Raw genomic sequence first — 25647 nt, forward strand, 5'->3', positions numbered from 1 at the left:
GAAAATTTTGTGCAATATTTTAGGCCCATCCCCAATACTCTCCTCAGGGACAGTCCTTCCTATGTCTTTTTCTCCCAGCTTTCTTGAATGGAGAAAACACCAAGCAATCGTCCAAAATCACATGTTAAATATGACCAACTTCTGATCAGCCTGATTCCTTGGATAACTACCTAGAGGAGTGTGCTCACGCGTATCAGTACCCTTAAAGAACAATATTAAATGTACACTGAATTTGAGTCACTTTATGCTTTGGAACCTATTTGTCTACTCTGTCTAATGCAGAAACTGAAATTGAGATTGTGTAAATTTGTGTAGAAGCAATTAAATGTTGAGGAAACAGAACTAGGAACTCCATGTGACCTGCAGAGTTTGTGAAGAGTTTCATTTTCACTGGTTTGCAGCTTTCATGTAATTTTTTTTATCCAATTAATCATTAGAATATCTTTCATATAAACTCTCCTGTAGACTGATTTTTATGTCCTGGAAAGTTAGCATAAATCAGGATAAGCATGATCCTCACATGATAAGGCTTATGTTCCACCAAGCAGACAGATGATTAAAAATAATAAGTAATTCAGATGTGGAAATGATTTATCTTAACATTTAGATAATGTTGTTACAATATCATAATACCAAGAATTAATAGAGTCATAGAAATTCAGTTGTTGAACAAGGTTATAAATTTATTTCCTATAGTGAAGCTTGCTATCAATCCTACTATATGTCAACACACTTTCTATTTCATCATTTTCCACAAGATTGTAATAAAACAGATCTTCAAGACATTTCCTATAATTATGACATAGACATCATAGATACCATTCTATTTATGCAGAAAGATCATTGAATTAAGCATCATTTTTTTTTTTTTTTTTTACCATTCTTACACTGAATGTATTTTTAAGATTGGGAAAACCTAAGTCTTTTGTCTGAAGTTTAAAGTGAATTTTTAGGTAACAAAATGGAGGAGAAGATTGGCAATTCAAAGGCCCAATTTTGGTTTTGGGGAAAACTGAGCAATTTTTAAAAAAATATTTATTTGGCTGGGCCGGGTATTAGTTGCAGCATGCAGGATCTTCAGATCTTCCTTAAGCTATGTCAAATCTTTAGTTGTGGCTTGAGTGCTCTTAGTTGTGGCAGGCTAGATGTAGTTCACTGACCAGGGATGGAACCCAGGTCCTCTGCTTCGGGATCACAGAGTCCTAGCCACTGGACCACTAGGGAAGTCCTAAAAACTGAGTAATTTGACACCAGATCTCAATTTGAAAATAGGTCTTCTTAGTTTGAAACCTCTAAGAAATAATTTTCCTAACTGCATGTGAAATATAGCAGCTATGAAGACATCATGATTATTTTTTTTCCTTCATCCTTACTGTAGTATTTGATTTTTTTCCTAAATTTTTTGACTACTAGTAAAAATCACATATTCTTCAGTACAGTTAATTATACACATATATAAAATTTAATCTAAAAATATTTGTTACATTTGAATTTCATTGCAGACATCTTTGCTAAGCACATTGTGGTACTAATTTCAGTGGAAAATAGCAATAATGTCCTGAGATAAGCTCAATTCTTAAAAAGACATAAATACAGATTATAAATACTTCATTTGAAGATAATAGCTTAGAATATACATGTGAAATACACATTGCTTCATAACCCTGAAATTATACAACATTTTGTAAAATTAGAGTGTTTATCTGAAAAATATTGGTTAGTGGTATCATAATCTTATCATCAGTTTTATAACATTCATAAAAACATACATACTTTTCATCATAAGCTTGAGTAAAAGACTTTGCATGTTAACCTTTGGAAATTACTCTGTTATATTCACATTAGAAAAAGCAGCAGAAAGTATAAAGTTTTATAAACACCATCAGCTTATATTTTGCTAGAAGACACATGATGTCCACCTATTTCTTTTCTCTCAGTCAGCACCTTAGCTGCCACAGAAATGACAGAAATGCCTTTGTTAACTTCCTGTTCCCCCAAATCAGGATACATGAGTGGTTTGAAGGATAGAGGAATCCAAGAGCCTCAAAGAACAAAAAGACATGTTCCTTCTGCTGCCTTTTAAAACTCCAAATGGATCCCATTAGAGTCAGGAAATGAATGGCAAACAGCAAGAGAAAGGCTATCACAGTTTGCATGGCTTTTATATGGACTTGGGTGCTAGGATCTGGGGATCCTTTACCACTGAGCTGCATCTTCTTGAGATGTTTCCACAGGGAAACAATTAATAGCAGAAAACATGTCAGGGACATAGTAAAGGATATGAGGTTTCCTAGCATAAGCAGGGAGGAGGCAATGGCACCCCACTCCAGTGTTCTTGCCTGGAAATTCCCATGGACGGAGGAGCCTGGGAGGCTGCAGTCCATGGGGTCGCTAAGAGTCAGACATGACTGAGCGACTTCACTTTCACTTTTCACTTTGATGCATTGGAGAAGGAAATAGCAACCCACTCCAGTGTTCTTGCCTGGAGAATCCCAGGGACGGGGGAGCCTGGTGGGCTGCCGTCTATGTTGTCGCACAGAGTCGGACACGACTGAAGCGACTTAGCAGCAGCAGCAGCATAAGCAGAGTCACGCGTGGAAGCCATAAACTGCTCCTCAATATGGTCTTCCGAGGACTGTTTCCTTTGTATTCATTTGTCTGGATAGCCTCATCGTCTCATATCACTGCAACATGAAAAACCAAGAAGAATGAAGTTCCCAGAAGTACTATGTGCAGTACACTTTTAACTCTCCACTTCAGGTGAAGAAAAATTAGGCTGGTGAAGAAAAATGGCTATCTTCAACAAATCGAATATACTGAGACTAGTAGCAAGCCAGGTGCTATAATGGTTGCTTACTCTGCAGGCAATATGAACAATAATTCTTTTAAACTATAAAGAACTGGATTCAACACAACTAAATACCAATTCATTAACATTACCCAGAGCAAAACAATTCTGCAGACTGCCAGAGCAGTGAGAATCCCATCAGCTGAGGAGATCTTTTGTCTCTTGACTCAGTCAATGCAGTTCACCAGTACTATGAAGCTGTTGGCAAAATTTCCCAGGACAAATTCTGTTAATACAAGGATGGAAAAAATGGTCAATGGTAAAGTTATCATGTCTAGAAAAAAGCCTCGTCTAATATCACGGTTGTGATTCCTTCAGTAGTCTGACCTTAAATTCTTTGTGCAGCTGATTTCTGGATGGGCAGTGAAGTGCTCCTTTCTTTTAACTTCTGTGACCAATGCCAAGCAGGAAAGTACTAGCATATGCTAATAGAAGAGCTCACTGCTATCTTGATGAAATAATTGCTATTCCCTAACAGCGCAAATTGACTCCTCTTTATGCACTCTGTGTCCTTGCCATGGGATAGATTACTTCATAATTTTCTTTAATGGAGAGGTGAAATCTCATTTGTCAGCATGCAAATAAGGACATATTGTGTGGCAACTTTTCCCTGTTTAACCTCTCCTTAATTTGTACTTAACAAATTTAGTTTTTAGTGAGTAAAATTTTAAAAACCAACACCTAGAATGTACAGAGAAAGCCTAAACTATTAGATGGAGCTCAATCATAACTAGGACCATCATCACAATGGATTTTTTTCCTAATACTGGATTTATGTAGAAAGAATTCAAGCTTTTCTTATCAAAACTATTCAAGATTTTCTGGGGAAACCCAAGAAGACCAAAACACCCTATAAGCTGGTTGCTGATAACTAGCACTTATATATAACTTTATTGCTTATAAGCTTATAAACACATTAACTCAACTAAACACACATCCATCTCACTGATGAAATTATTTTCTTATAATTTCCAAAAATGAAGTGAGTTGTGGGGAGGTCATCTGGTTGTAATCCCTTTTCCCAGTAGGCTTTTCCTTCCACCATTTAAAGCTGTCAAAAATAACTCTCATGTTTAGGTCTTTAATAAAGTTAATATATTAACTATTTAATATATTTAATATTTAAATATTAATCTTTAAATAAAATATTAATTTCATCAATATTTCTTGGGTACTTCAAAAGAACATGTGTTTTTCATTGCACATTCCAAACTTTTCCATATATGAATAATCAGTCTTATTTTTCTCATTTAATTCATTTTTGACTGCTGAAATTTTTTTAAGAAGAACAGATGCTGAAATCAGATGTACTTTTGGATTCTCTTGTTTCAGTTTTTATAGTAGAAGTTTTTCAGGAGAGGATCCTGGAGTCGGACTGACAGGATGGAAAATCCAGATTCCCTGCTACCGATCTCTGATTTTTTACTCTGTTTTAAAACTACTGTCTGCTTCAGTATACTCCTCAGCAAAATGCAGATAATAACGATATCCTCTTCCAGAGATTGTTACTTATTCATTTGATCCTGTGTCATTTGATACTTCACAGTTAAGCCGTTAGAACTTCCACTTATGAATAGAAGAGAGCAAGTGCAAAAAGACAAGATTTTCTCCTACAATGACCAGGATAAGGGGAATAAATTGCCAAATTACATTTTAAATTGATAAAAGAGCTGTACAAGGAAAGAGGACAACTGAACTAAAATCTGGAGTGAGGAGACTCTTTCCAGGTCAAGAGATTGTCCTGTATATTCAGGACAATCTCTATCAAATCCCAAAAATCCTTGCAGAAAGCTGAAAAACTATTCTTAAAATGTATATGGAAATACAAAGCTCCCAGAAGAGACAAAGCAATTTTTTAAAAAAAGGAACATAATTAGACGATTGCAGTTCCTGATATCAAAGCTAACCACTAAATGACATCAATGAAAATAGAGTGGTACTTTCATGAAGACAGACATATGTAATAATGAGGCACAATTGAGAATCCATCTTAACATTTACATTCATGGGCAATTGATTTCAAAAAAGGTATCAAGGCAATCAAGGGAGAAATAGCCTTTATTTTTCCAACAAATGAAGCTAGGACTTCATTAGATACCCACATTCATAAAGATGCATTTACACCATTATTTCTTACCACATAAAGATTAAGTCTAAATTGATCTTAGACCTAACTACAAATGCTAGAACTACAAACTTTAGAAAAAAAAAAAAATAGCAGAGAACTTTTGTAAACTTGAGTTAGACCTTTTAGACATAACACCAGGAACATGATTCAGAAAATTCTAAACTAATCAATTAGAATGCACCAAAATTGAAAACATACTCCCCATGATTACTGCTCCCTGATTGTCATACCCTATATAATTCCCTCCACCTCAGTGTGGTGGCTCAGATGGTAAAGAATCTGCCTGCAGTGTGGGAGACCTGGGTTCAATCCCTGGGTTGGGAAGATCCCTTGGAGAAGGAACTAGCAACCCATTCCAGTATTCTTGCCTGGAGAATCCCATGACAGAGGAGCCTGGCAGGATTGAGTTCATGGGATCACAAAGAGTGAGACTTAGTGACTAACATATACACACACACACACACACACACACACAATGTGAAACAGACCTGCGACTTATAATTCTCTCCCCTTCAGTTTGACAAAGACTTTCTAACTTGCAGTATTTGGCAAGAATGAAGGGCTTTTGCAGTTGACTTCAGTTCAGTTGCTCATTCGTGTCCGACTCTTTGCCACCCCATGGACTGCAGCACACCAGGCCTTCCTGCCCATCACCAACTCCCAGAGCTTGAGTCGGTGATGCCATCCAATAATTTCATCCTCTGTCGGCCCCGTCTCCTCCAGCCTTCAATCTTTCCCAGCATCAGGGTCTTTTCCAATAAGTCAGCTTTTCGCATCAGGTGGCCAAAGTATTGGTTTCAGCTTCAGCATCAGTCCTTCCAATGAATAATCAGGACTGATTTTCTTTAGGATGGACTGGTTGGATCTCCTTGAAGTCCAAGGTACTCTCAAGAGTCTTCTCCAATACCACAGTTCAAAAGCATCAATTTTTCGGTGCACAGCTATCTTTATAGTCCAACTCTCACATCCATGCATGACTAGTGGAAAAATCATAGCCTTGACTAGACAGACCTTTGTTGACAAAGTAATGTCTCTGCTTTTTAAAATGCTGTTGCTGTCTAGGTTGGTCATAACTTTTCTTCCAAGGAGTAAGCGTCACTGCAGTCACCATCTGCAGTGATTTTGGAGCCCCCAAAAATAAAATCTCCCACTGTTTCTCCATCTATTTGATTTGAAGTGATGGGACCAGATGCCATGATCTTAGTTTTCTGAATGTTGAGCTTTAAGCCACCTTTTTTCCTCTCCTCTTTCACTTTCATCAAGAGGCTCTTTTAGTTCTTCACTTTCTGCCATACAAGTGGTGTCATCTGCATATCTGAGGTTATTGATATTTCTCTTGGTAATCTTGATTCCAGCTTGTGCTTCCTCCAGCCCAGCGTTTCTCATGATGTACTCTGCATATAGGTTCAATAAGTAGGGTGACAATATACAGCCTGATGTACTCCTTTTCCTATTTGGAACCAGTCTGCTGTTCCATGTCCAGTTCTAACTGTTGCTTCCTGAACTGCCTACAGGTTTCTCAAGAAGCAGGTCAGGTGATCTGGTATTCCCATCTCTTTCACAATTTTCCACAGTTTATTGTGATCCACACAATCAAAGGCTTTGGCATAGTCAATAAAGCAGAAATAGATGTTTTTCTGGAACTCTCTTCCTTTTTTGATGATCCAGTGGATGTTGGCAATTTGATCTCTGGTTCCTCTGCCTTTTCTAAATCCAGCTTGAACATCTGGAAGTTCGCAGTTCACATATTGCTGAAGCCTGGCTTGGAGAATTTTGAGCATTACTTTGCTAGTGTGTGTGATGAGTACAACTGTACGGTTGTTTGAGCATTCTTTGGCATTGCCTTTTTGGAATTAGAATGAAAACTGACCTTTTCCAGTCCTGTGGCCACTACTGAGTTTTCCAAATTTCCTGACATATTGAGTGCAGCACTATCACAGCATCAACTCTGAGGATTTGAAATAGCTCAACTAGAATTCCATCACCTCCACTAGCTTTGTTCATAGTGTTGCTTCCTAATGCCCACTTGAATTCACATTCCAGGATGTCTGCCTCTAGGTGAGTGATCACACCATCGTGATTATCTGGGTCATGAAGATCTTTTTTGTACAGTTCTTCTGTGTATTCTTGCCACTTCTTCTTAATATCTTCTGCTTCTGTTAGGTCCATACCATTTCCGTCCTTTATTGAGCCCATCTTTGCATGAAATTTTCCCTTAGTACCTTTCTTGAAGAGATCTCTAGTCTTTCCCATTCTATTTTTTTTCTCTATTTTTTGCATTGATCATTGAGGAAGGCTTTCTTATCTCTCCTTGCTAGTCTTTGGAACTCTGCATTCAAATGGGTATATCTTTCCTTTTTTCCTTTGCTTTTCACTTCTCTTCTTTCCACAGCTATTTGTAAGGCCTCCTCAGATAGCCATTTTGCTTTTTTACATTTCTTTTTCTTGGGGATGGTCTTGATCCCTGTCTCCTGTAGAACGTCATGAACCTCCATCCATAGGTCATCAGGCACTCTGCCTATCAGATCTAGTCTCTTAAATCTATTTCTCACTTCCACTGTATCATCAAAAGGGATTTGATTTAGGTGATACCTGAACGGTCTAGTGGTTTTCCCCACTTTCTTCAATTTAAGTCTGAATTTGGCAATAAGTTCATGATCTGAGCCACAGTCAGCTCCTGGTCTTGTTTTTGCTGACTGTATAGAGCTTCTCCATCTTTGGCTGCAAATATAATCAATCTGATTTTGGTGTTGGCCATCTGGTGATATCCATGTATAAAATCTTCTCTTGTATTGTTGGAAGAAGGTGTTTGTACTGCCCAGTGCCTTCTGGTCAACTGCTATGACCAGTTGGCAAAACTCTATTAGCCTTTGCCCTGCTTCATTCTGTACTCCAAGACCAAATTTGCCTGTTACTCCAGGTGTTTCTTGACTTCCTACTTTTGCATTTCAGTCCCCTATAGTGAAAAGGACATCTTTTTTGGGTGTTAGTTCTAGAAGGTCTTGTAGGTCTTCATAGAACCGTTAAACTTCAACTTCAGCTTCTTCAGCATTACTGGTTGGGGCATAGCCTTGGATTACCATGATATTGAATGGTTTGCCTTGGAAAGGAACAGAGATCATTCTGTCATTTTTGAGATTGCATCCAAGTACTGCATTTCGGACTTTTTTGTTGACTACAATGGCTAATCCATTTCTCCTAAGGGATTCCTGCCCACAGTAGTAGATATAATGGTCATCTAAGTTAAATTCACCCATTCCAGTGCATTTTAGTTCGCTGATTCCTAGAATGTCGACATTCACTCTTGCCATCCTGTTTGATCACTTCCAATTTGCCTTGATTCATGGACCTAACATTCCAGGTTCCTGTGCAATATTGCTCTTTACAGCATCAGACCTTGCATCTATCACCAGTCACATCCATAACTTGGTGTTGTTTTTGCTTTGGCTCCATCCCTTCATTCTTTACGAAGTTATTTCTCCACTTATCTCCAGTAGCATATTGGGCACCTACTGACCTGAGGAGGTCATCTTTATGTGTCCTATCTTTTTGCCTTTTCACACCACCGTTATGGAAGAAAGTGAAGAAGAACTAAAGAGCCTCTTGATGAAAGAGGAGAGTGAAAAAGTTGACTTAAAGCTCAATGTTCAGAAAACTAAGATCATGGCATCCGGTCCCATCACTTCATGGCAAATAGATGGGGAAACAGTGGAAATAGTGGCTGACTTTATTTTTCTGGGCTCCAAAATCACTGCAGATGGTGATTGCAGCCATGAAATTAAAAGACACTTGCTCCTTGGAAGGAAAGTTATGACCAACCTAGACAGTATATTAAAAAGCAGAGACATTACTTTGCCAACAAAAGTCTGTCTAGTCATGGCTATGGTTTTTCCAGTGGTCATGTGTGGATGTGAGAGTTGGACTATAAAGAAAGCTGAACACCGAAGAATTGATGCTTTTGAGCTATGGTGTTGGAGAAGATTCTTGAGAGTCCCTTGGACTGCAAGGAGATCCAACCAGTCCATCCTAAAGGAGATCAGTCCTAGATGTTCATTGGAAGGACTGATGTTGAAACTGAAACTCCAATACTTTGGCCACCTGATGCAAAGAGCTGACTCATTTGAAAAGACCCTGATGCTGGGAAAGATTGAGGGCAGGATGAGAAGGGGATGACAGAGGATGAGATAGTTGGATGGCATCACTGACTCGACGGACATGGGTTTCGGTGGACTCCTGCAGTTGGTGATGGACAGGAGGCCTGGTGTGCTGCGGTTCATGGGGGTCACAAAGAGTTGGACATGAGACTGAACTGAACTGACTGTTCATGGTTTTCTCAACTTAGTATAGAAAAGTCCTAGCCATAGCAATTAGGCTAGATAAAAAATAAAAAGTGCCCAAATTGAAAAGGAAGAAGCAAAACTGTCTTTATTTGCAAATGGAGTATGTTAAAAAAAAAAAAAAAAAAAAAAAACCTAAAAACTCCACACACAAAACAAGAACTGCTAGAACTAATAAATTCAAGAAACTTACAAGATATAAAATCAATATCCAAAATTCAGTTGCATTTCTGTACATTAACAATGAAACATCAGAAAGATTAGAAAAACAATCTCATTTATAACTGCATCAAAAAGAATAAAACACCTCAGAATAAATTTAACTAATCAGGTGAAAGATCTGTACACTGAAACCTGCAAGACATTCAAAGAAACTGAAGAAGGTGAAGAAAATAATAAGTAGAAAGCTATTCCATACTCATGGATTGGAAGAATTAATATTGTTAAAATATCCATACCACCCCAAGAGAGCTATAGATTGAATGCAAGCTCCATAAAAATTATGAGTTTAATTAAAATATTAAATAAATTAATATAAGAATATTCTTATAAATTTATAATTTAAAATTTAAAATTTTTTATTTTTTTATTTTTATTAGTTGGAGGCTAATTACTTTACAATATTGTAGTGGTTTTTGCCATACATTGACATGGATCAGCCATGGATTTTCATGTGTTCCCCATCTTGAACCCCCCTCCCACCTCCCTCCCCACAAGAATGGTGGAAGAGAATGCGTCCACATAGATAGTCGATAGTTTTAGATAGTTGGAAGAGGAAGATTCAGGGATTTAATGATTTGTGTGACACTAATACCCACTATTGTTCTTTCAATTTTCAGAAAAGACAAATTTTACTTCTATACCAAAAATTTACATCTTCTCTTGGTTCTGAATTGTCATTGTCTTACACTTCTCTTCAGTCTCCAAATCAGCATTTTATAAGTTTCCCTAAGTGAGCAGTAATAAGTTCCTTTAGGTGCTGTCTAGTTGATGGGTTGGTACTGGCCTAGCAAAATAGCAAAAGAAACTAATTGGGGATACACAATTCAGCTTTACAAATTGCACAATGGCATGTTATTTGTACCAATCTTATCGTCAGTAGGCTGTACAAAAACAATAAATAAATAAATTGTGCTTTGAACAGTTGCTACAGTTATTCAGTGCAGGGTGAATTCTGAGATATTGAAAGAACGCTTTTCAGAACTAGACCATAATCTGAGCTATAATCAGAGTTACATGTCTGAATAACTCACGAATGTAGAGGTTGTGTATGAGGAAAAATACAGTGCTTACTAGTTAAAATAGATTACAGAAGTTACTGAAATGGGCATCACTTAAACACCAGAATACGGACGATCCATTAAGATGCTACCTTAAGGGTATTCGGGGCTTGGAAGTAAATGTTAGTAATATTCCAAGCCTTCCCCTCCTAACCACATATTTCACAGGTGCCCATGAAGAAATGACAGAGGCCTTCATACCTAATCTGAACGTTTCATGGGTTTACATGAGGGAGAACTTGATATTTGCATATAATATGTACCTCCAGAAATAATAAACAATGTGTTTGCTTTACGTGTGTTAATTTCCGGCACTTGCAACTGAAATAGTCCTAATACATAGGAAATTCATTGCCTGAGATTGTGACCCTTTAAGTTTTAGTAGTATGTTGTGAATACAGAGACTCTGTGCCCTAATTGGCTTATTTAAACAGATAAATGTTATGAAATCGAACGGACCAGGCCAGAGCAGACTAACCCGAGTTTTAAAGCAAGCTTTGGACGGGGCTCTAGGGCAAATTACAGAATTTTACTTAGTTTCTTTTCTTCATTTTAAAGTGAAACGAGTATCTGTAAGGCTGTGTGTAATTGCTGTATAAAATAACTGTGTGGCATATACGTAAATAAGTAACCCGTTCCGGAGCTACCAAGAGTTAAACTCTAAACGCTGAATGTCATTTTAAGCAGCAGACAGGAAGGGGCGGAGCGCCAGCCGCAACCCCAGCCCCACCGCGGCACAGAAAGAAGCGGCGGCTGCGTGAAGCTGGAGTGCGCGCCCGGCGGCTGCTAAGCCCCCGGCCCCTCCAGGTGATCGCCATCAGTTGGGGGTCCTCGGGGTCTGCGATCACCCTCGGTTCCAGGCACCGCACCGGGCGAGCGGCAACTTCGCGTCCATGGCCACCGCGGCGGCTCCGTCATCTTTGGCCCTCAGGGCCTCGAGCCCGGCCAGCTCGTACGGGGTCTTCTGCAAGGGGCTTTCCCGCACCCTGCTCGCCTTCTTCGAGCTGGCCTGGCAGCTGCGCATGAACTTCCCGTATTTCTACATCGCGGGCTCAGTGGTTCTCAACATCCGCTTGCAGGTACATTTTTAGAGCCCTCGGGATGCCGCTGGCGTACCGGGCCTGCATTATGGCCGACTCCCAGGAGGCGCCGCGGCGTCGTGGAGCTCCGGGCGAGGAGTCCCTCTGTCTCGCGAGAGTGCTTGGTCTGCCTCCACCGCTGCGCTCTCGCCTCTCCGCCGTCTGCTCCCCTCCCAGCCCCTGAACTGGCACCGAGACCTCCCGAGTTTAGGAAGAGGAAATACGCGATTCCGGCAACCGAGAACTTCAGTTAAGACCCACGACAATATTTAAGAAGCTGTGTATCCTTAAAAACGTGGCGAACAGGATGTATTATAACAACGGATGGCTATCAGAACTTTCAGGACAGACGTGTACAAGCTCATGGTCCGTGTTAAATTTCGGGAAATGAGACTGGGTTATAAACAGGATGAGTCAGAAGCTGACGCTCTTAAGGATATGCATGGAAGGCAAACATCTCTTCACTCCGCAAGAGAAAACTATGACGATCAGAAACTTTAAGTCAAAAAACAAACAAAAAAACGTTGTAAGAGAAACACACCCTGCAGATAACCAAACAGTGTAAAATACTGCAGGGTTTTGACAGAGGGTTGGAGTGTGAGAAGGTGGACTCAATTTCAGCGTCGCTGTAATTAGCATGTGGTTCAGAATCTTGGAGCCAAAGAAAAGGAAATCCAATCATAGCACAAAGCTTGGCCGTTTATTGAATAACATTAATTATAATGTAAATGCTGTTATGGTTTTCATCTTTCTAAGAGAATGCTTAATTACGGTTACAGAGTTGAGTGCCAATATTATCAGCCCTGATGGCATAAAAGTGCAATTTACAAGGTAGGATGATGGGGAGGGTGCCTGGAAAAGTAATGGTGTCTTTTAAAGTGGGAAGTTGACAGGTAGACTCTGTTGTCAGTGGGGGAAGAGGTCATTTTATGTTACTTAAAGAGTAATAATAAAGTTGCTAAAATATAACCATATGAAAGAGAGAAGGGAGAACAGCATGAGGTCAACAAGAAATGCCTAAAGATGATAGTTCAGGTGGAATGTCTCAGAAAGAAAAACGGATACATTATCATGTGTTTATAAATATTGGGTCAAGAGGTTTCTAGGTTTTAGAGAGTCTGGAGACGAATTAGTGGTCTGCATATTTTTTTCTAATTAAGGAAGCAAAATTGAGGCAATTATGAGCCTCAGGAAAAATAAAAGTTTTCAGCAGTTACACTGCATTAACTCAACTGTGAATACTCAACATCATAGTCATCATATAAATTCAATCATATTTCTGTAAACAATACAAATAACAAATTATTAGATAACCCTAGGAGAATTGGAAAGGAGTGTATATGTAATGGAGAATACATCAAGATCTGATACAGAAATGTCGGTTTAAAAAAAGCAGTATAACTTGTCACTTAGAAGTACAATAACAAATAGCTAAAGACTTAAAATTGGTAGTATCTGGTGAAGGAAAATCAGGGATGGGCAGAGAAAAAATGGAGAATTTCTGTTTTTTACTACTGGCTAACAGTAACTCTTTTTTCTTAGCCCTGTGTGTATGTGTATATCAGCCAAACCTCTGTTAAAATACAAACTAATTTTGTGGTCCAGGTGAACCCAACAGTCTGCCTAAATCCCTGTTTTCTCAAACCTATTAAATGAGAGTAAACATACCCAATGGATAGGTCAGTCCGAGAGTTAAAAATAAGCCTGCCTTAGTGCTTGATAAATACACAATAAAAGTATTTGTTTTTATAGAATATCTCATTAACTTGTGAATAAACCTTAAAACTCTGTGGAGTGCTTGCTTTACCAGTGGAAGGTTTTAGTACTGAAAGATATTTGTAGCTTACTGACAGTAAGGGTAGCAGGAAGCCCTTCCAGAAAGATATTAGGTGAGACATTTGAGCAGAAAGGGACAGTCATTCGTGAAGGTAAAGATTGAAACTGTAATGTTCTGTATTCCACATTTCACTAATTGTGTCCAACAAACAAGTGTACTCTAGAGTTGTAAAATACGTGCCCCCTTCAGCAACATGTCTGGCTTTGAGTAATTGTTCTTCCTACCCTTCATTCCTCCAGCTGAACTGGAGCACAACTTCCTCTTTCTTCTTAGAGTTTCAGGACCGAACTTGGACATCACTTTTTCCACTAAGTTTTTCCCAGATGCTCCTGATCATGTTACAGTTCATTTCTTTTAGTCCATCTAAAAGGCTGTGTTAGTATCAACCTATGCCAGTATCATAGGCTTCTTTATTCATTCTTAATTGTGCATTAATTAGTGTATGTAGTTTTTTTGTTTTTGTTTTTTTTAATGTTCAAGAAGACAGGCTTCCTATACTATAATCTCTTCCCTTGGTAATTATATGTTGCTATGAAAGTACAGGGACTAAAACATCTTAGTCTAAACTGTCAGAAATGTAATTACATCAGTGAAATAATTCAGTAATGCCAATGGGCTGGCAAATGGTGGGCAACACTATTTCATAGAGGCACTAATATCCCAGTTTGTAACACACAAGAATGTGGCTGCCATTAGCCCTGGAATGGTGACATACAGGAATACTCCATTTGGGTGGCTCAAGAACATAAGCTTTCCTCAGCCTTTTCTCTTCTGCTGCCCTGAAGAAGGGCTTCCCAGGTGGTTCAGTGTTAGAGAATCCGCCTGGCAGTGGAGACACAGGTTCAGTCCCTGGGACTGTCCCCTGAAAGAGGAAATGGCAACTCACTCCAGTATCCTTGCCTGGGAAATCCCATGGACAGAGGAGCCTGTCAGTAGCAGAAGAGTTGGACATGACTTAGTGACTAAACAGTAACACTGAAGACAGTAAAGTACTTTAACAGATTTATTAGTATTATCATCCAACTAGATTAGAAGCTCTGTGAAGGAAGATACTATATCCTGTCGAATTTTACAGCTAATACTGTCAGGTATATAGTAGGAATTGAATGAAAGCTCTGTGATTTACCACTTATTCTTTTTTTAATTTATTTTTAATTGAAGGATAATTGCTTTACAGTATTGTGTTGGTTTCTACCAAACATCACCATGAATCAGTCATAGGTCTCCACTTATTCTTAACAATTGCTCTTAAAATCAGATGTCTGTTTTTCTTCCTATGTATTACAGCTCAGTGAAGTTTCCCACAGAAGAAAACAAGATTTTTGCCTTAACTATTAACCACTTACTATTCCACTTTACAAGAAATTTTATTCCTCCCAGCATCCATGAAGCCAAAGATTTTGTCTGTTGCTCTGTCTCCAGCCTAGAGCTTTGCCTAATGTGAGTAGATAAATAGTGTTGAATGAACGCCAAATTTGTTGATTTTCCTACACCTAATCAGCAGTCAATAAAAGAAATAAGGATATATGTGTCCCTGTTACTAAAGGAATCTATATTGCCCATAAATCAAGTTTTTACAGGCCATGGTGAATATTATTTTGCCCAGAGAGCTCTCAAACTTCAAGAAGCAAAAAGGTGGCATAATTCTGATCAATAAAGGAAAAAACTTGTTTATGCAGTGTAGCTGAAAAAAATTCTAGGGAGTGGAGACTGTTAAAATTTAACTATAAAAGGGGACATAATGATCATAGTAAACACATAACCTAATTGATTACTTGGCTAAAAAAGCATAGCATCACTATCAATATTTTTTAAATTTATTAACATTTTTTAAAATTTTATTGAGCTTTTAATACCAGGAACTATGAAAACTTATTTACTTATATGGTCATAATCCTTGTGTGTATCCTATGAGGAAGTTACTTTCACCATCATTTTTCAGATAAGGAAACTAGGATTTAGTGAGTTTGAGTATGTTTCCAAGGTCATAGTAACTGGCCAAATACAAGTGAATCTCAAGTTTATCCCTAAAGGTACATTTGATAAAGAATTCATTTTTTTTTTTCAACTATAAGTAATTATTTTCATTGGAAAAGACCCTAATGCTGGGAAAGATTGAGGGCAGGAGAAGGGACAGCAGAGAATGAGGTGGTTGGATAGCATTACTGACTCAGTGGACATGAGTTTGAGCAAACTGGGAAATTGTGAAAGATAGGGGAGCCTGGTGTGCTGCAGTCCATGGGGTGGCCAAGAGTTGGACATGACTTACTGACTGAACAACAACAGCAATTCTGAATAATCCCATTGCTTTTCTCAGATTCTCAAACAAAAGTATTACCTAAGTAATACTTCAGGCCATCTTTTTAAAAATATAATTATTGAGGGCCTTTTGTATTAGAATATATTTAACATTATTTGAGAGCTTCCCTTGTGGCTCAACTGGTAAAGAATCTGCCTGCAATGCGAGAGACCTTGGTTCAATCCCTGGGTTGGGAAGATAACCTGGAGAAGGGAAAGGTTACCCACTCCAGTATTCTGGCCTGGAGAATTCCATGGACTGTAGTTCATGAGGTCACAAAGAGTTGGACACGACTGAGCTACTTTCACTAATAATATTTGATTGGCTCAGATGATAAAGAATATGCCTGCAATGTGGGAGACCCAGGTTCTATCTCTGCTTGGAAAGATCCCCTGGAGAAGGGAATGGCAACCCACTTCAGTATTCTTGCCTGGAAATATGGGGTCATAAATAGTTGGACACAATTTAGCAACTGAACAATAACAACAATTTTGAATAATCCCATTGCTTTTCTCAGATTCTCAAACAAAAGTATAACCTAAATAATATTTGAGGATATCTTTTTAAAATATAAATGTTGAGGGTCTTTTGTATTAGAATATATTTAACATTATTTGATAGGGCTTCCATGCTGGCCCAGGCATTAAAGAATCTGTCTGCAATGTGGGAGACCTGAGTGTGATCCCTGGGTCAGGAAAATCCCCTAGAGAAGGAAATGGCAACCCACTCCAGTATTCTTGCCTGGGAAATCCCATGGAGAGAGGAGCCTGTGGGCTACAGTCCATGGGGTCACAAAGAGTCAGGCACAACTGGAGGACTAACACTTTGACTTTTGAACATTATTTGATAGGTAAATTCAAGTGTTTTATACTCTGATGCCTAGAGCCATTTGGCCTATTTGTGGAGAAGAGGGATGAAGATGATGGAAGAGATCGAGGAAAGGACATTTCCCCTAGGATGGAAAGGAAACACTTTCCTTCCCATGATGTAGTAGAAATCAGTTAAAACCAAATTTTGAAGCTGAATCATCAATGTCCTAAGAAAACCTAACTATAATTTCCTGTTAATGGGGACTTGTCCTGTTTTAATGGGAACTTTTCCTGGTGCATCAGTAGTAGTTGATAGAGTCAAGAAAAAAATAGGACTTACACATGGAGACATACAGGGGGTGGCAGAATAGAAAGCTTATGAATATAGGGACAAAAGAAGGAGAGGGAAGTCCTAATGCCTGGAAGGTAGTCTAAGATTTGAAATGCTCCAAACAACTGGACCAAGAAAAGAACCCCTGCAATAACTGTCAGAATTTTCAACACTTGGGCTGGATTGAGTCACATCAAGTCTACTTTTTGAATTACCCTGAGTGTGGGAACTACCTGGAAATTTCAACAAGAGCCCTTGATGTTTCCCAGCAGGGCTTCTACCAGATCAGGTCATGAATCTTTTTGCAACTGAAGCCAACTCCTCCCCACTTCTGCTTCTCACTAATAGGGATCTCAGCATTGCTCTAAGAGGAGCTGAAAGGCCGAAGGACATTCCTGAGTGCCTACAACTAAGGATGAAACAATGGAATTCTTACAAAGTATATCAGAGGGCACTCCTGCCAGTTTCTGTCCTAATTAGGGATCTACAGAGAGCATTAGAAATTCCTGGTCATCCTTAATGGCTTTCAAGCACCAAGTGAGTTTATTCACAGCAAGATGGGTGAAGTGCCATCAGTGAACAATAAGGAGGAATAGAGGCCTTTCATATATTGAGTGAGGGAGAGTGGGTACACTTTTTCATGCCAATCAAAATGAGGAAAAATAAATCATCACACCACCAAAAAGCAAAAGCCACTAAGGAAATGCTGTACTAAGAACATCTGACTCTGAAATCATTGGCATGGTAGTATAGATTGTGTCCAGCAGATAAAGAAACAAAAAAGATGTTTTAAAAAAAAAAAACTTCTAAAAGTCTATTTTAGCTTTTTAACTGATAAGAAAAAACATCTCAAACCGCAGTCAAAGAGGAATACAATTAATAGAAGCCTTAAAATTTAGAGGTTAGGCTAAATCTATATAGAAGGAAAAGAAGATATTTTAGAACTCATTTAAACTTGTGACTAAGAAATAGAGGTACTAATATACAAGTTAAGATAGTGCCTTAGTCTTCTGAAACAGTATCTATGTTGGTATCCCTCCAAAATTGAAATAACCCATCTATCACCTGTGCTTTTTTTCCCTCCAAAAATATATAGTCTAACTTTTTTTAAAATTGACCAATTTTTTAACTGAAGTTTTGTTACAGGCACTCCAGCCCAAAGCATAGATCTCTTTACACAGCACTAACCAAGGTCAAAGTGGGTGGACTGTGGAAGAATGGGATTTGCAGGTGTCTCTCTGGTTTCTGTATTTCAGTTTGAAAGTTATAAAAGTCTCTGGCTCAAAGGACCTGAGATTTAACCAACAGCAGCAGACGAAATACCTGAACAATCAGAGATTCAGCATTGTCACATTCTGTATTAATCTGTGTAGATTTCTGCTGGGATCTCTCAGTAAAGTTCAAGACAGCATGACTTGAACACTAAAATATCTTTTCAGTTTAAGTTCTAGCCTCTTTTGACATTGGGGGCTTCCTTGGTAACTCAGCTGATAAAGAATCTGCAATGCAGGAGACCCCTGTTCAGTTCCTGGGTCAGGGAGACCCTCTGGAGAAGGCATCGGCTACCCACTCCAGTATTCTTGGGCTTCTCTAGTGGCTCAGCTGGTAAAGAATCCACCTGCAGTGTGGGAGACCTGGGTTCGATCCCTGGGTTGGGAAGATCCGCTGAAGAAGGGAACGGCTACCAACTTCAGTATTCTGGCCTGGAGAATTCCTGAACTGTATAGTCCATGGGGTCGCAAAGAGTCGGGACACCACCGAGCAACTTTCACTTTCCCTTGATATCAGAAACAGCTTATTTGCAACACTCCTGGTCTTAGGTGTGGGCAAACAACACAAAACAAAACAAAAAACCAAAATTCTCTACACCAAGACTATAAAAAGTTTATTTTGGAGGGAAGTGATCAGCAGGCAAACACTGACAATCATTTTATATGATTTTCATTTAAACCATTGACAATCCCAATAATTTGGTTCCAGTATAGGATCCAGCACTCTCCAAATTGCATGAGACCAGCTATGAATGTGATACTAGTAGCTTTTCTTGGGTCAAGGCTGGGGTCTCTAATGCAGGCTGTGCTGTGGAAAGGAGGGGCAAAGAGTTGTGTTTTGTCTTTAATTTTTTGGACTATAATTGGTTTACAGCGTTGCATTCATTTCTGCTATACAACAAAGTGAGTCAGCTGTAATGTTTATAATGTATTTCCTCTTTTTTAAATTTCCTTCCCCTTTTTTGATTTCCTCTCCTTTGTTGATATATAGGTTGCCACAGAGCATTTACTGGAGTTCCCTGTGATATCCCATAGGTTCTTGTTATCTGTTTTATAAATGTGTGTGTACTAGTCTCTCAGTTGTGTCTGACTCTTTGCGACTACATGGACTGTAGCCTGCCAGGCTCCTCTGTCCTTGAAATTCTTCAAACAAGAATACTGGAGTGGGTTGCCATTCCCTTCTCCAGAGGATCTTTCTGACCCAGGGATGGAACCCAGGTCTCCTGCATTGCAGGTGGATTCTTGTACCATCTGAACCATCAGGGAAGACCATTTTATACATAGTAGTGTGTATATGTCAAGCCCAATCTTCCAGTTCATCCCACCCTGCTCCCCGCTTGATATCCATTTGTTGTTCTCTACATTGAGAGGCACAGAGTTTATTTAATCTCTCAATGCCAGTTTAATAGAGAGAAGACACAAAATACATTGGTAGCCACTGTCTGACCTATTCTCCAGGCTTCATCTTTATAGTCATTTTTCTGCACGCCTGTTATTTGAAATAGGCTCCTACTTCTTACAGCTTCTCTCTCCAAGATTTGTACATGAGAAGGGAGGATTTAATCTTAATGAGACATTTGCTGTTAAATCCCCTCATAAGCATCAAGGGCTATGCATAGTGGCTTGAATCTATTTTTTAATCTTAGTCATTAAAGAAAAGTTTAGTAACACTGAAATGCAAATCTAAAAAACTAAAACTTCTCATAAGTACAAAGGAATTTTTAGCTTTTTTACTGAAAGGGATTCTAAATCAAATTATCCTCCATATTGAATTTAAATATAACCTGTATAATTAGAATTTCACCTATCCTAAAACAAGGTAGTCCCAGTGACAATCACTAGGAAATTTAAGCTTTCTTTCACTTTTATTGAAATATAATTGACACAGCACTCGATAAGTTTAAGGTATACACATAACAATCTAACTTACATATATTGCAAAATGATTACCACAATAAGTTTAGTTAATATCCATCATTTAGTAAGATTACAAAAAAAAAAAGGTATTTTCTCCTGTGATGAGAACTTTTGTAATCTACTCTCTTTCAAATTTACCATACAACAGTGTTAATTATAGTCATCATTTTATACATTACTTTCTATTTATTTATCTTACAACTGTAAGTTTGTATGTTTTGACCATCTTCATCTACTTCCCCCACCCAGGAGACTTCTTATATAGTGTCTAACATAATGAATGCAGCTTAGAAATCTAAATCTTTATAGACCTGCATATACATGTATCATCATCTCCTCATCACCCTTAACATCAGAGCGCACCATAGCTCAGCTCCCTGGAGTGAGGGTACACTTAACAGAGCCCTTACGGTTCTTACAGTCTTCCTAGTGTTGTCAGACCTGACCTACTGCTCCATCAAAATTAACTTATAACCACATAGTTTCATATAGTTCATAAATATTTTCAACGTTTATTTTGTAGTTTGCTGGGGGAGTGTTTTGCTTCTACCACTTAAAATTTATGGCAATTCTAGCAAAGATTTCTTCATTTTTTTATGGTTTTTGGGAGGGTTTCCCAGGTGGCGCAGTGGTAAAGAATCTGCCAGCCAATGCAGCAGACGCAGGAAACTTGGTTTTGATCCTTGAGTCAGGAAGAATCTATAGAGTAGGAAATGGCAGCCCACTCCAATATTCTTGCCTGGAAAATTCCATGGACAGAGGAAACTGGTGGGTTATAGTCCATAGAGCCGCCAAGAGTCAGACATCACTGAGCAACTGAGCACCACCACCAATGTCATTAGGAAGCACAAACTTGCCACCTGCTGGTCTTAAGATGCATATACATTTTCAGCTGCTTTTATTTTATTTTAATTATTATAAACATCAACTCAGCACTCTCTCTCTCTCTGTATACACACACACACACACACATACACACACACACACACTCCCATAAACATGTCCGAAAAGTCTACAAATAGGTGACATTCTCTTGTAAATTTCCCTTTCTGTTTTTACCCCTCGTGAATTGTTTCTGTTCTCTTTGACAAGGGACATTGTTGTTCATACAATGCTTACACACACACACACACACACCCCACATACACAAAATTGATATCAAAGTATGATCTTGATCCATGTAAAGTAGGTGTAAAAATATTAAGTGGATATAAAAGTATTATTATACACTTATGATAATTATACAGTCTCTTTTTATAGGTTCAGTTAATTTTTTTCTTATTCTACAAAGTACTGGCTAGTCTAGCTTGGATTCCTAATAATAGTCTGCTCCTTTTTCTAAAAGCTATGTTGGCCAAGTCAGCTACAAAATGACACTTGCCACCTATCCTCCTTAAGGATTAAATCATCTACTGTTGCAGCTGCTGATTTTTGAGACTCCCTAAATGAGTTCAGGGTGGAGAACAGATATAAGGTACCCTGAGCTCAGGGAAAAACTGGCAGAACAGGTCTTCAGATAGTTAGATATTTTCAGGAGACAACTTTATGAGAGCCTAGTACTTGTATCTCCTCATATCTAAAAAGCACTGAAGTCCTTCATGGTGACAACTGCTCTTTGTGACTAGCAGAAACATTCTGCAAAAAAACCTGCTTGATTGCATATATTGCCCCTTTACCAAAATCACCTTTATACTGACTTTCTCCCCTACCTCTTTGGAACAGTCTCTCGGAGCTACCTGAGGTGCTGAATCCAGGGCTGCTGTCCTCATTTTGCCCTAAGAAAAACTTAACTTGCAAAATTCACACTGTGCATTTTTTTAGTCAACAGCCATTTTAAGGTTCTGTGCTTCCAACATTTTTAGCCCTTCATTATCTATTTTTTTATAATTTAACTTCTTGATTTTCCATTTGGGGCTTTCTTGGTCTTCATTGCTGTGCAGGCTTTGCCCTGGTGCAGAGAGTGGGCTTCTCCTTGTGGTGTCTTCTCTTGTTGCAGAGCACGGGCTGTAGGGCACACAGGCTTCAGCAGTTGCAGCACATGGGTTCAGTAGTTGTGGCTTCCAGGCTCCAGGGCACAGGCTCAATAGTTGTGTGCAAGGGCCCAGTTGCTCCATGACATGTGGGGCCTTCCCAAGTCAGAGACTGAACCCGTGTCTCCTGCATTGGCAGGCAGACTCTCCACCACTGAGTCACCAGGGAAGCTCCTTTGATTTATTTTTAGCTTAATATTATACAAATATTTCACTTGCTCTACCTTGGAAAGGATGGGCATGTTCAAATGATCGTGTATTTGTCCTTATATATTCTGTGGTAAACATATACCAACATATATAAAATGAATGCATATTGCATTATATATTTTATATTTATATTGCTCAAATATTTTTTGATTAGTAGAAACTGTTAAGATGACCATGAGGCTTGCTTTTTAAAAAATCGATTTACCTCTGTGAGTAGATTGTTAGTTTATAGGCCATTCTAGGGAAAGTTTCTGATGCTCAGTGGAATGTAAAGGAATCCAGTGACAAAAACAGAAATTAAAATGCATCTTTACTGTATCTTGATTAATTCAATGCTTTTGGAATATAGAAAATTCTGGATAAATCTATGAAGCTAAAGATTTCACTCTTTTCGGGGGGCAGTTAAGATACCACAGCAGTCCTACCGCATTTTGTCTCAGCTTGCTATTTCCCAAAATTAGGATAAAGGAGTGGCTTGAAGGAAAAACAGTCGAAGTTAACACAACCACCAATCTGACCAGATGTCCCTGCAGTTTAAGGAAAACCCAATCTGTTAGTAGAATGGAAGAAACATGAATGATGAAGAAGAAGAGGAAAGACATCACCATTTTCATAGCTCTTTTATGGGCCTCTGTGCTGAGATCCTTTGAGCTGGGGTTGAGCTGCAAGTTCCTGATGTGTCTCATCAAGGAGAGAAATAAGAGGAGCAGTGAGGTCAGGGACAGAAGAAAAGGGATTAAGTTGATGAAGTTAAAAGCAATCAAATGGTGAAGATAATGAGTTTCACTTACATCTGAGGACCACGTTGAGTTTCTTGCATATATTTTGTAGCCACTAGTCCAGACACTATTAAACATATCTATTAATTCAAAGTTCAAAAGCAGTAAGGACAAAGACCCCAAGAGAAGCACCAGTACCACACTACGAATTCGCCACTGCAGCCAAGTGAAGCAGCGGTGGGAGAAGCTGGCTACTTTAAAGAAGTAGAAAACACTTAGACAGGTGGCAAACCAGGTAGCTAGGTGATTAGACAATGTCCAAAAAATGCTAACAACTTTTGTTAGTTTATCAGTGGCATATAGGTGTGGCCATAGTACCAATAAAAATGAATCACATAGTATTACCCAAAGTTGACTGATTCTGGAGATAGCCAGGCCTGTGAGGATGCAGTCAGCTGATGAGAGCTTTTGTCTCTTCACCAGGTCAATGCAGTTAACTAGTACAATGAACCCATTCCCCAACATTCCAATCACGAATCCTCCTATTGTTGCTACCAGAAAAGCATTTTCAATTCCAGATGGCATTTCTGTAGAAAGAATCCAGAAAGCTAATACTATCTATCAATGATTTCTTTTTGTTGTTGTTGCTGTCCAAGTGTTGCAGAATGATACCCAGTTTGATCCTTTTCAAAAAATGCTTAATGAAACTCAGATACCATCTCACATATCTTCGTAAAGATCTTTCTCTTTTATTCCAGCAATAGTTCTGAAATTTATGCAAGGAGATCCACTCCCATAGCTCTAAATGGAAAACTTGAACATTGCTTTCAATCAGCTACTGATTTCCAGATTAAGCCTTGAATGTGCCCAGTCATCATTGGTGCTGGCAGCAATTTTCCACTTGTGGAGACATCTGGAAAGGAAAATCAGGTATGCAAACATGCAAATGTGAGACAGATTTCTTTACACTCATTTGTACTTCCTTTCTCAACAGAAACTCGATACCATTTGGATTCAAGTTTCTTAATTTTCATAGTATTCTCAGAAAATAACCTCTGAAATAGAAGCATTATTCATCGATTTCATTTAATGAAATCCATAACATTTCAGATACTGTTACAGATGAAATAAACCTAATAAAGAGAAGCAATATGAGGACCTCACAGAGTTATGGAAAAAGTCAGTTTAAATAAACTATTACTGTTGAATAAGACAAAAATTTGATCAAAATGCAATTGCAACACTGAGGATGATGCTACAAAATCTATAGTTGATAGTTAATTCTTGCTTCCTCAGGACAAAGACAATTGGCTTAGGGTTTGAAGCATTTTAAGATTTCTTGAAGATAGATTAAAAGGGAAGTGATCTTCCAGAATAATGTGAAAAGGTACCAAAATCATAGCTCTATCTGAGCTGCTACTGTGAATTTTTGAACTTTGTTTCCAGTGAACTATTGCCTATTTGATTCTGAATTAGCAATTATCAATTGAGAGGTAAAAATACTAAGAAAAAAGGCAAAAGAAAAAAAAAGCAGGAGATGGATGAATAGGAAGGAGGGTCTCCTTTTCATTAATTCTGCTTTTGATAAAATTCTTCATCTCATAAAAAATTGATTAACAAGTAAAATGTATTTTCACTTCAACAAACAGGTAACTAATACAATGGTTTTTGAACTTGACTGTAAACTGCAGTTACCTCATATATATATGCATATGAGCTAGTCCTTTGGACTGCAAGAATATCAGTTAATACTAAAGGAAATCAACCCTGAGTGTTCATTGGAAGAACTGATGCTGAAGCTGAAGCTCCAATGCTTTGGCCACCTTTGGCAACTCATTGGAAAGGCCCTGATCTGGGACAGATTGAAGGAAAAAGAGAAGAGGGTGGTAGAGGATGAGATGGTTAGATGGCATCACGAACTCAATGGTCATGAACTTGAGCAAACTCTGGGAATTAAGGAGGACAGAGGGACCTGGCTTGCTGCAGTCCATGGGGTGGCAAAGAGTGAGACATGACTGAGCAACTGAGCACCATCACCAATATCATTCAGTTCAGTTCAGTTCAGTTGCTCACTCGTATCTGACTTCTTGTGACTCTATGGACTGCAGCCAACAGGCTTCCCTTTCCATCACCAACTCCTGGAGCTTGCTCAAACTCCTGTCCATTGAGTCGGTGATGCTAACCAACCATCTCATCCTCTGTCGTCCCCTTCTCCTCCTGCCTTCAGTCTTTCCCAGTATCAGGGTCTTTCCAAGAGAGTCAGTTCTTTGATTCAGGTGGCCAAAGGATTGGAGCTTCAGCATGAGTCCTTCCAATGAATATTCAGGACTGATTTCCTTTACAAGGGACTGGTTGGATGTCCTTGCTATTCAAGGGACTCTCAAGAGTCTTCTCCAACACCACAGTTCAAAGCATCAATTCCTTGGCACCCAGCTTTCTTTATAGTTCAACTCTCACATCCATACTTGACTACTGGAAAAACCATAGCTTTGACTAGATGGACCTTAGTTGGCAAAGTAATGTCTCTGATTTTTAATATTATGCCTAGATTG

General features: G+C 38.7%; 2 protein-coding genes and 1 pseudogene across 2 annotated transcripts; 1 reads left to right on the plus strand and 2 right to left on the minus strand.

Moving 5' to 3' along the window:
* Positions 1-1919: 1919 nt before the first annotated feature.
* LOC133043082 (putative taste receptor type 2 member 33) lies at positions 1920-11411 on the minus strand (annotated as a pseudogene).
* Positions 11282-15034, plus strand: SMIM10L1 (small integral membrane protein 10 like 1). Its single transcript, XM_061125020.1, has one exon. It carries the CDS (start codon positions 11487-11489, stop codon positions 11682-11684), a length of 198 nt encoding a protein of 65 aa, XP_060981003.1. The 5' UTR covers positions 11282-11486; the 3' UTR covers positions 11685-15034.
* Positions 15035-22741: 7707 nt separating this feature from the next.
* Positions 22742-23848, minus strand: LOC133043278 (taste receptor type 2 member 42-like). The gene has a single exon (XM_061124108.1). It carries the CDS (start codon positions 23678-23680, stop codon positions 22742-22744), a length of 939 nt encoding a protein of 312 aa, XP_060980091.1. The 5' UTR covers positions 23681-23848.
* Positions 23849-25647: the final 1799 nt, after the last annotated feature.

This window comes from Dama dama, chromosome 22 (assembly GCF_033118175.1).
Source record: "Dama dama isolate Ldn47 chromosome 22, ASM3311817v1, whole genome shotgun sequence".
Classification (NCBI taxonomy): Eukaryota; Metazoa; Chordata; class Mammalia; order Artiodactyla; family Cervidae; genus Dama; species Dama dama.

Bases quoted from the DNA above. Each gene is read 5' to 3' on its own strand.
- SMIM10L1 (XM_061125020.1), top strand. From the start codon at position 11,487: ATGGCCACCGCGGCGGCTCCGTCATCTTTGGCCCTCAGGGCCTCGAGC.
- LOC133043278 (XM_061124108.1), bottom strand. From the start codon at position 23,680: ATGCCATCTGGAATTGAAAATGCTTTTCTGGTAGCAACAATAGGAGGA.